The sequence below is a fragment of the Siphateles boraxobius genome, unplaced genomic scaffold, assembly GCF_051911475.1.
Source record: "Siphateles boraxobius isolate OS27281-9 unplaced genomic scaffold, OSU_SipBor_1 20, whole genome shotgun sequence".
NCBI classification, from domain to species: Eukaryota; Metazoa; Chordata; class Actinopteri; order Cypriniformes; family Leuciscidae; genus Siphateles; species Siphateles boraxobius.
This window is the reverse complement of record NW_027508811.1, coordinates 3,381,788-3,394,083: the sequence shown is the minus strand read 5'-3', so window position 1 is coordinate 3,394,083 and position 12,296 is coordinate 3,381,788. Positions and strand designations below refer to the sequence as shown.

General features: G+C 38.0%; 1 protein-coding gene across 3 annotated transcripts in view; it reads left to right on the top strand.

Moving 5' to 3' along the window:
- The window catches only part of prkg1a (protein kinase cGMP-dependent 1a), a 110,748-nt gene that overhangs the window by 52,375 nt on the left and 46,077 nt on the right, over nucleotides 1-12,296 (top strand). For all 3 annotated transcript variants that reach the window (XM_077236389.1, XM_077236390.1, XM_077236388.1), the window contains exons 4-5: nucleotides 4,558-4,663; nucleotides 10,564-10,627. In XM_077236389.1, the coding sequence (XP_077092504.1) occupies nucleotides 4,558-4,663; nucleotides 10,564-10,627 (170 nt within the window). The remainder of the gene's footprint in view (nucleotides 1-4,557; nucleotides 4,664-10,563; nucleotides 10,628-12,296) is intronic.

Here is a 12,296-nt window from a genome sequence, read left to right as displayed (position 1 = left end):
AACGGAAATGTATGACTCACTCAAAGGCAGTCTCTTGCCGCCACCTAGTGGCCTAACTGTGTAACTGGACTGAGTGACAGCCTGTCTATAACACGCAGAGACGAGCAATGACCATACTGGTGAAATATCAGCAGAAAGCCTCTCGTTTGGTGAGATTACAGGATCGTAACTAACTGTTATATAACAATGATCTAACAAGCTTGTGTCAGGTTTATGTTCTGTTATACTATGTGGACCCTTATTTTGACACTATCTTCTGTTTACTCCACTTTCTTTTGTTTCGGTTTCATTACTGAACATGTACTAGTCTTCGGCCCTGCTGACAACAGTGTAACACTTTTATTTAGCAATAAATAAATAAATAAAGATAATAAATAAAGATAATACCGCAAATTCTTTTTTACAGTCTATGTGCATATCACGCTGATGAGTCACTCAAAATTACCTCATTCCTTCACCACGACAGCCCTACTTGTTTCTTATTGGCTATTGTGACAGTACTGACGTAATCATAATCTTGCTCATCCCGATAAATATCAAACATGTTTAATATGATCGGGGCGAGCCCGATTTGTGTGAGAGCAGATCGGGAGGTGCAAGATTCGATCTGTGAACGCCTCACATTACCCGATAATCTGCGCCGAACATCGAAACCGATCGAGGTCCTCGACAAGATATTTTCTCCGATTCTCGGGAGGGGGAAATCGGGCATACATCTGCCTAAAACACCTGTAGTGTGAGCCAGGCATTACAGGGTTAACCAATGGTCTTTGTTGCCGACCTTCGATGATCCAATTCAACCAATGTTTGTTTTCATTGATTAAGTAGGAGTGTTAAACTTTATTCTCCTGTGTCGTATTCTTCTGCAATCCAGAATGGCAGAACAGCTTTGTTTGAGCTGCGCCCTCTACTGTACAGGTGTGAATTTGGCTTATTTATTTCACTTATGGTGAGATTTACATTTTTAGATTTAGCTAAAAATAGAACTTTAGTATTTTTATTATTAAAAATTATCTGTTTATCTTTTATTGATATGGGAAACTCTCAATCATCTTTTCAAATGTCAGCAGTATCTATAGTTCTAAATGATGTGTTGTAGTTAATTGCAGGGATGTCCAAAAAAAAATTCCGATTGCTCTGACTAGAGGAAGAAAGAGAAGCCATCCAACAGAGCCAAAAAGATTGTTGTGTGTTCTAGTAAGTTTTTGTAAATCATCACCAGCAGCAGCTGTCCAGATCTGTGTGAGATAGGATCCAGAAGCAGAAGTAGTGACAATTTATTGACAAGACAAGTAAGTGGGTGAGGCGTGAAAAACACAAGGAACAGGTGAACACAATCAGGAAAATGAGGACTATAGGTGTGTTGGACTTGAAGCGGCGCTACACAGACTGATCCGCGAGAACGATTCAAAAGCATACGGAGCCGTCCGGCTCTCTGATCGCTCTCACTGTAATTTGATGTCATGCACTGATCGGAAGCAACATCTTTGGCATGTATATGCACTTACTCAGGCATCTGAATCATGGTATAATTCTAATGCACAGCCAACAGTCAGTTGAACTGTGATTTTTAAGGTACTGAAGCACCATTTACATTCGTGCGTAAGTGACTTAGAAATGCTTGAACTGATCAAATGTGTACCATAAATGCAACATGATGTCATGACAACTCTCGGGAGATTGGTATGGAAAAATAGATTGGCATGGTAATGGATTTGACAATGTTAATGTATTTGGTATTAGCGGAATAGATCTGCAACGCTGCTGCTGCTGCTGCTACTGCAAAGCAAGTACCAAGACTTGCAACCAATACGTACCAATACTTTCACAGACATTGCTGTGAGTATGTAAGACATGCTGCTGCTGCTACTGCACATGTAACATACATGAATAAACCCCCATAGCAGATCTATACAGGTGGAGCTGGGGAAGGTGGAGGGTTTCTGAAAGCGCACTGCAGACTGCTTACAGCAACAATATAGCCCATTGGCTGCTGATGCAGCAACCAATCAGCTGTGCTATGTAGATAATGATGTGATCGCTACCAAATGAGTCAGACCTATCAGTCTGCACCATCTAGAGTTTCATGCCAGAACTAGGTATTCCCTGAGAATGGAACTGATGACCTTGGCATTGCTACAGCCCTGCTCTTTTGTTTGAGCTATATGAATGCATTGCATTTACATAAAGTCACACCAAACATTTTAAATGCACAAAGCAGTTTAATGTTCACACAATCAGATGTTTTTTGGCTATTTATTTACTTTGCATTAGTTGTTTCCTGCCTTATGTTTTTAAAACAATATTTTTCAACTGATGCTGGCAAACATTGTCAATTGTGCAAAATAGTTTGCATGAGTAAACGCATGTATTCTTGCAAGCTCTTCAGAAATATCATCCACTTAAACACCTTGATAACGATAGGTTTGTAACATTCCTTGAAAATTAAGGATGAATGATCAAAAAATTGAATCCCTGTGACATTTCCAACTGATTCAAAAAATCTTTTAAAAACAAGGAACTCCCGCACACTATGCGTGCTTGGAAATGAGTATCAAAATTGTATTAATCAGATAATAAAAGCTAATAAAATTTTGATACTCATTTGCAAGCATGGATAGTGTGCGGGAGTTCCTTGTTTTTTATATACTTTTTTATTTAAAGTATTCAGATTAATTAAATTGCAAAGATATACATGATTCGTAATACTGAGGAAGTAGTATGTTGTTGCTGAGCTCATTTGGTGTAGTTTTTTTTTATGGTTACAGCAACAACTCATCTGATTTATCCTCTGAAGTATTATGGGTAAAGTAGTTATTCACTGAAAATTTGACTATTTGTATTTAACATTTAACAATTATTATATTATTTATTTTTTCAAAGCTGAAAATTGTAGCTTATAAAGAATGAATGTATACCTTAATTTTAGAACGTCATGTTCTGTCTGCCATTGCATTTACAAATTAGATGGTGAATTTTTATTTCATGCCAACTTTAAAATAATATGATTTTCACATCTGGAATCTACATTCATGATCTATTTCTAATAACAAACTGTTCTTTTAGATGTTGTTGTTCTTATACTTGGGTGTGTGTCTTTGTGTGATGCCTAATGTCCTTTGCATGATAAAAAACCTAGAGTAGGTATATTTTGAAAGGCTGTTTATTTCCTGTTGTTATCAGAGACTATTAAAAGATTTGAGCCCATCATAAATTCAGATGAATTCCTCTGCCTGAGTCAGTCGCTGTATTCAGATGCGACAGCTCACTGTTTATTTATGCTTCAGTGTTTTCTGATTATTCTTCATCACCGCTGGAAAGCACTTCAGTATGTTGTGTGAAAATCAATAATACACACATTCTAACAAAATAAGACATAATTTTCCAAAAAAAGTCCCTTTCTCATACATCAATGTCACCTTGTTTTTATTGCTTTAGCAATGCCTATAATATACACAAAACCTGTTTGTTACTTTGACAGCAGTCTGGCCCTCTCAGATAAACAACATGGGTTCAATATATTATTGAAGTTTTTTAACATCATACAGTAGTAATTGTTTCACTGACAGCTGTTGATCCATCATAACTCACCTGAGTGTCTTAAAGAAGTGCACATTCCTGCAGGAGTCAGAGTTCAGTAGACAAGAAGGCAATAATCAATCCGTTCAGCCCCAGCACTCCTCCTTTGAGTCCACACTTTGATGACGAAATATCCAACAGTCTATGCTGCACTATTTCTAAATATTTAGTCATGTAATGCTGTTTATCATTATAGTTTGGATTCAGCAGTTATATAATGTATGTTGTATTTAGGGGTATTTATGTAGTTATTTGTGTTTGAGGTCGTCACTGATTTTGAGCAAAATAAATACTGTACAGATTACTTACCCATGCATTGTGAATAAGTTAAACTTTATTTACTTATATTATACATTTTTGTATAATATAATATAATAATAATAACAATAATACATATTGCATAATGATTTTAAAATTGACCATTTAAAAAATAATAATTTATAAATATTTTAGTGCTTAAATTTTAGTATTCATGTCATTCTCATTGTGCCTTAAATTATATTTTGTATGAAAGTTAAATATGATAATACCACCGGGCTGAATGCTTGATTCTGTTTGGTTGACGAATGGTCTAAGGTGTGCAACTATTTTCCAGTAAATGCACAGCTAAAGTAGTTCCAGGGAGGTCTTGACCACATTACAGTTCCATTTCACTTCAGCAAATTATTTTATACACAAATGATTTTTAGACACTTTGCTTTGCATTGTGGCCGCATTACTACCTCTGGTGTGCATCAATTTATAATTCAACAGCCCGTCGTCAATTATTCCTTACATAAAGACTTCTTCTGAAGCTCTGTTTATATTAAGCGTACACTGTAAGTACCATGAACAGAACGGACAATTAAATCGATAATCACAATTACTTGTATGACGATTAAACGTCTAAATTTGATGTTCATATTGTAAGAATAGCTTTGGGTGCTGATTATGATTACGTTCACAAACCGATGCCGTGTTTTCTGATGTGTGTTTCAGCTGTGACCAGTGTGAAGTTATGGGCCATCGACAGACAGTGCTTCCAGACCATCATGATGAGGACAGGACTCATCAAACATGCAGAGTACATGGAGTTATTGAAAAGGTGAGCAGCTGTCTTGTCATGTAGGTGCATCTCTTTCTTTATCATCTGACATCTTAATTTGCATAATGGCACCCAGAGAAGAGAGCATGTGGCATATTTTACATATTAAAGACAGAATTCTCAATTCTGCATTGTTGGGCTCCTGAGCCAAACTGGATGAAAGAAGTCTTCATCAAAGACTTTAAAGACACTGAGGCAGAACAGAGAAGTTTCTTGGAAGCCACAGAATTCATTGCCACAGAAACTCTCTATAGCTTCCAATCTCCCACTCTCTCCATCTTATGTATTAACGTGAAAAATGAATAGTAATGCGATTGTTTTTAATGAATCATCTAATGTAGTTTCATCTAATGTTAATGATATTACCCCATCCCTGCAGCTGTATTTATTATTTGAATAATTAGACCTAATTTTGTCAATTATGTTTTGAACCTACAGCCATTAACACACAAAAGCAGAGTGCATGTGAATGCATTAGATGCTGAGCAGAACTTGTGCATTTTATGGTTCTGGTTTATAGGCCAAAATGAAATTTAGGTTTCATAATTAATCCTGAGCTAATCCAGGCTCATGTCTACTAAGCAACATTGTTTGTGTGATCCCATGATTTACTACTTGGCTATTTACTATTGGCTACTTAATCTGATACTAAATACTTGGATTATTTGATAGATTTATCTCTGTTTAATTCGGAATGCAAAATGTATATAAAAAAAAAAATATATATATATATATATTTTTTTTTTTCTTCAACTGAATGCCAGCTACTTTGCATGTCCTGAATTATCACCATTGACGTCAGGAATCAGGGAATGATTGAAATTTCCTAAGAGCTGAATGGGAAATTAACGACCAAGGTCGCAAACATTACCTCTGGGGGGAGATGCAACCTTGATTCTCATACAAAAGGCTGTAGTATAAGAATGGCACATATTCTTAGATGAAACAGATTCTTGCAATAAACTCAACCCCTCTGGAAACTGGAGAGGAGCTGTAGCTCTACTAAAGGTGGTCATAAACTGTGAGTTCGGACACTCAGGAGGTTGTGTGCCTTTGCACATGTTAAAATTCATTTAACCTGATAATCGTGTCAAGCAGCTACTACACGGGACGTCTGTAATACCCAAGATAGTGGGGAGGGAGTAAAACACCTCACTGAAATCTAAAGGGACAAAAGGGAAACCCTTGATGTTGTTAAAAAAACCTCAACGGCTACCATTTCTGATGTTGCTGCCTTTCCAAGGGGGAGCCTCAACGCAAGAGAGACTTAACCCCAAGGCAGCCACAGCCTAGCCTTTACTTCAAGACCCCGGAAGTCTGGGGGAGGAACCCTGCTTTTCGAGGGGAGCAAAGGACCCTACCTTACAATTATAGGTAGAAGATTCCTCTAGGTCTAGGACCTGCTTTAGCCGGGCGCCTAGTTATTAATTAATTAATTTAGTACTTTTTTTTGACAGATAACAAGGAGGGACGCCCCCTAGGTGAACTTGCTCAATTCGTTAGCATTGCCACATTGGAAGAATAAGGTCAGCTAGATGTGTCTAAAGACCCACTGCTCTAAAGGAATGACCGCCCCTGCGTATAGACCCAACAGTAGTTGGGAAGGGAAAGCAAACAAAATAGAGGGGATGCAATGCCCTACTGTTCTTATTTTGTTTTGTATTAACCCCAAATGACCTTCGTGAGAGACAGAAAACAAGGAGGGACAGCCCGCAGAAAACAAGGCAGAACTTCCTCTGCTTATTAGCATTGTCAAACCAGGGCCATTCCAAGGGATGTGCTATCCCTACTTAAAGACCCAACCATAGTTGGGGAGGGAAGTGAACAAAGGGATGGAAAATACTGCCCATCTAGTTCGATCACCTAGTATCCACTAGGGATGTGACGGTGAGGATATTTTCCCACTGGTTAATCGACGTTTGACAACACCGGTAATACCGGTATCACCGGCGGGGGCTTTTAAATCATTAATTTAAAGGCAAACGTAAAATGCACCCTTTTTTTTTTACAACGCTTATAAAAAAGCTGGTGCGGCAGTGTGCACTTAACTCTAACTTTTAAATTAGCGTCAATTCATCCTTCGCAGGGAGTTTGTTTGACATGCGATCTGACCAATCAAAATCCACAATTTTTGTCCGACTAAGCAGTCAGGAGAGTTAGTAGATTAACGTTGGTGGATTTGAACTTGGCTTTAACTGAGGCAATCTGTCACAACACATTAAATAGCCACAAAATGGTAGGCATATTTATTGTTTCATTTTCTTTTAGGGACTGTTCGTTTTTTATTTAAGGGGCTACCGGAAGAGTTTTGAGATTTATAGTCAAAATAAACTTGACCCTCCCTTCGCCAGCAATACATTTTTCTATGACCCTCCAAAATGATTGTGAAAAAAGGCATGACCCTCCCCGAGAATTTATTGATTACTTCTGTACTGGTTTGCGCTTGGCAAAGATGTTCAGATATCTCTATGCCTAGTAGACCTACACCAAACGTTCATTAAAAAGGGTTCTGTGCGATGGATAAATGTATCACTGTAGCACGTGTGCGATACAGTTTTGTAAACTCTGTTACTTGTGTTTGTTTTCTGACATGATAACAGTCGTTTTAGTGCTTATGTGATATCACGATTTTTGATCCTGGATGATTTAATGTCTCCACGATCTGCTTTTGAAGAAATATGGTAGTATGGTGCCGCAGTTATGGCGCCTCAAGCTTGGTTTATACTCGCCGCGTCCGCACGAGCGCGAAGGTGCGCAAGGGCCCATTTCACTTGGCGGTGTGCACGGCAGATTTTGTCGTGCGCGGCTTCGCATCCGAAGATGCACGACTTCGAGCCGAATCTGGAGCTCGTACTCCCGAAGCGCATGCACGCGTGCCCACTGACAAACACTGCCAAACTGGACTTTATCTTTCGCTTCTGATTTTTGTTGGGTCAGACTCATCTGCTACCGATGGGGGCAGAGACTGAGAGAGCTACATGGAAAAATATGCACCAAACAAGCCACTTTGAAATGTTGCTGTTTTCATGAATACAAAAGTTGGGTGACCCTCCCCCTAGACTAAAAAAAGTTGGATGACCCTCCCCTCAACAAAGAATAAAAAGGCATGACCCTCCCCTATTTTCCTCCGGTGGTCCATTCCATAAATACCGAACGGTCCCTTACTGACCAAATTTGAAAGTTGAGACTTTGTTTCAAATTTAATATGACCTGCTCGGTCCTGTCTGCCAGCACGTTGTCAGTGTCCTATATTTTTCACTTCTTGAGAACATGGGTTGAATCCGAAATTGCCCCCTAAACACTCATTCACTAAGTAAGGCCTATTCCCTACGTTAGTCCACTAATACTGTTCACTTGAAGGAGTGATTGAAAACGAGTGAGCGAATTCGGACAGCCGTTGAGCGTAGCGTACATAAGCTGTAGCTTTGTTAATGCAGTGCAATGTGGTATTGAATAAGTGCACTCAATAACGTCCACTATGGTTTCTCACAAATCTCTACGTTCATTTAAGACTTTATTTAAATGATTTGAGACTCTTATGAGGACACTCAACAAAACAGACATTTTGGCATAATTTGTGTGTTATGGTTTGTTCAAGACCGAAAGAGAACTCAATACTGACACGCGTCTTTCCTGTGGGTCGTGTGTGTGTGTGTGTGTGTGTGTGTGTGTGTGTGTGTGTGTGCAGGACTTAACGGATACTGCGTAATTGCGCTAAATATTTTTAACGCTTTAAACTTTTTTTTTTTTTTTTGCGGTGTGGTGGGCAAGTAATGAAACCGGTGTTGCGACTGAACACTGTGTAACACCGGTAACACCGACTACCGTATCAAGCCTAGTATCCACCCTTGGGGCCATCAAAAGGGAAGATATGCCACTCTGCACAGTCAAAAAGTACCCGGATGTCCTACTTTTCTGGCGAGATTCTGAGGAGAGTATTTGTGAATGGCGGTACTAACCGACGCAACTGATGCTATAGGTCACATGATCATGACAACATTGCACAGGTACTACGTCCGGCATACAGTCATACTACACACATTCATACTATATAGAACATACTTTTTTTTAGCGATCACAAAGTAAGTACTTGTTCAAAAAAAGTCTATGATTATATGATTCCGTATGAGTATATGATTCCGCACGCAGCCCTGGTTTTTCTCATCATAGTCATGATATTGCCCATTGTAGTTCAGTACTGGGATCGGAACCATGTTGTCTTGCAGCAGATCTTCGTTTGTATGCAACAGAGGAATTTCTACAGCTGTTTAGACTCCTTTGCACATTTTATAAATTTGGTATGTTCAGTAAGTTCACTCGCAAAATACGTCATAACAGTTTTGTTTGTTTTGTATACAGTATTTAGGTTTGGTGTAAAAAGTGACAGTGTGAATGCTAAGCGAGCCAGGACTAGATGTATCACTTTTTATTTTGGCCCAGAACAAAAGAACCAAGAGAACTGAATTACAAGTGTGAACACACCCTCAAACAGTTATTTTTTATATATATATATATATATATATATTTTTTTTTTTTTTATGTTTCTGACATAATATTTAAGTGAATGACCCTATTTTTGCTACCACATGGTTCAAATAGCACAAAGTTTCACTTCTATTATGATTGATTGTGAAAAATCATAGTTATGTTTTTGGTACAAGGTTAAAAAATAATAAAGAATAATGTGGTGTGGTGCGATAACGAGTCTATCATTATCCATTTTTGTACTAACCTTAAAATGTACATTTTACATTTAACACAAATGCATTTTAAATGTAACATGATTGGCACAAAAATGTTTTAAAAAGAGAACATTCATGGGTTATATATATATATATATTTTTTTTTTTACAAAGTGAATACTGTCATAATCTATTAATATTACAGTATTTAAATTACATATATAAAGTATTAGTACAGTAAAATATTAGTATAGGTTAATAACTGTTGGTATTTTGCAAGGCTTATTCACATTTGTTGAATATTAGGCAGGTATGTCCCCCTATGCTGCTTTCTAAAATGTCTTATGATGGTTACAGCCATGATACTTTGAATCTCAGGTGGGAAAATAGGATTTCTTTAAAGTTCATCAGCAACCTTTTAAAATGAAATGACAAAGAATATAAAATCCTGTAATTTTCAGACACAAATGTTTGCTCAGAATGGCCTGTCCATAAAACCTTTAGATTTCTCTGCTGCAGTCTTATGCTAAACTGTAATAGGAGACTTTAATGGCCCGTTGAATTTTTTATGGTATGTGAAATATTTATGCAGGAGCTGTTATTGATGTATGATCATCTCATGACACACAGCAGTGAAACATGGATGCAGCCCGTCCCTGTAAACGTGTGTGTGTGTGTGTGTGTGTTTGCTAATGCAACTAGACAAAGATGCACAGATCTCATCAGGGTCAATCTAGGATCAGACTGCCTCTCCTGCCATCTCATGCTAAACATGATTCATTTACATTTAGATAAATTACAGCTTTTATTACATAATCTAGATAATGCCTCTGCTTTTTGTCTAATGAGCTCAGCGTATACAAATTAGCCAGACACAAACCTTTACCTCCATTATGCAACACATGACCAGATATGTTTAGAAATGTTGTATTATAGTGATTGAGGGATATTATAGTTGTTTCCGTGGTAGAGAGCAACTCTGGGTTTATTTCAATGTGTGATGGTGACCACCTGTTTGAACCATCTCAGGGCAGATAAGAAATGTACCCGGTCTACAGTGATATTCAGTATATTAAATATTTGTGTTATTTTGAGGAAATAAACACTGAAGTTACATAACATTAACAAAGACCAAAAGACCCTTCAGCCTTAGATTAATTTACAGATGATTGTTTCTTTTTTCACAACATAATGACGTAAGTTGTCTCTCACTGACAGTGTCCTGACGTTCCGGGGTCTTCCAGAAGAAATATTGAGCAAGCTGGCTGATGTCCTTGAGGAGGTAAGAGATCTTTAAGAAACACACACACACACACACACACACACACACACACACACACACACACACACACACACACACACACACACACACACACACACACACACACACACACACACACACTTACTTGATATAGACTTTAAATCATAAACCTTCTCATTATGATCATTTGATTGGACAAGCAAGCATCTTGCATTTTCCTGCAGTATGATCTTTTTGACACCTTGTTCTTATTAGTAACCGTTGGTTTCATGTCTGTGTTAGCAAAGTCACTGTCTCCACACATTGTTCTTTCTTTGCAAGTCGCCTTAAAAAGTGTGTGAAATGATCCAATGATGCAGCATCTAGCATAATTATGTTGCTTTCCAGTGTAATTTTAGTATTATAGTATTACATTTGTTAATAGTAGATATACTATTGTAGTATTATTTAATTAACCAACATGTTTCCGTCATTTTGTATTTTCATAAAAGCTACTTTTTCAAACTCATCCTTGGCCGTTGGTCCGATCTTCAACAAAATAGGCACACAGCAGCTAGGGATGGTAGTGGCAAAAAGTTATCAAAATCATTTAGATTTGTCAAAGCATTGCAAAGTTACAAGTTAATTAATTGGTCAGGCATTTTTACAATTTGACCTATAGCTGCTGAACTCAATGTCCAAGTTTAACAAAACTTGACACACAAAGACAACATGACATTCTGAGGACGCTCACCAAGTTTCATAAAATTAGGCTAAAAGGGGGTGCTACAATAAAAAAAAATTTTATATATATATATACCTCTGCAACCATATAATCCATGAAGTTGAAAATGGGTATGCATCTCTTTTGGTGGACGTCCTAACATATCGCCACATATCAGTAACTGATACTACGAGTCGAATTACTTCAAGCATTCGAGTCGAGACGACATTGACTAGTTGCTGATGACGTCATTAATGAACAAATAAGCCTGAACCTCAAGATGAGACTCGAAGGCTATTGATACTACATAACATTTTTTTTTATCAGTTCTTTTGTCTTTGGTTTGTTATATTTCTCTCTGATTTCTGCTCGTTCTAAATCAGATACAGATAAAGTAGCACAGTAAAGATTACATTTATATGACTTCATTAGTGAGAGAGCGATTGCGTGTGAATTGATTCTACCTGGCAGCGTCTCTCTACTAGTGAAGCTGTGGGTTTTAGTCACTAAGAAATACACGCTAGAACTTTTCAGTTTCTGAGCTATTTTATTGATAAATCACAGTAGAGGTCTGCACTCCCGCGGGAGTCCCGCGGGACCCGCTGGTCCCGACGCAAAACAGTGCGGCGCGGGACAAATTTTTAAAGGTCATTGCGGGAGCGGGCGGGATGATGAGGTGCACTTGCGGGTGCGGGCGGGAGGGATGATACGCTGCACTCCCGCATATTAAATATGAGTATAAAGTAAAATATATAAATGATTAAAGTAGCGTACATAATTTGTAGTTGTGAGGGAGATTCTGATTGGCAGCAATAAAAACGTTTTAAGCAGCCTAAACTTGTGAATGTTGTCGGGTAGGGCGGGGCCTAATCTCACGCACACTTGTTTAGAGACAATTTCCCGCTGCTCCGAGTTCGAATTCGAAAGCTAGTTCAAGTTCAAAATAGACAGCATGGACGAGGAACAGAGCGCCTCTAGTGCTTCAGA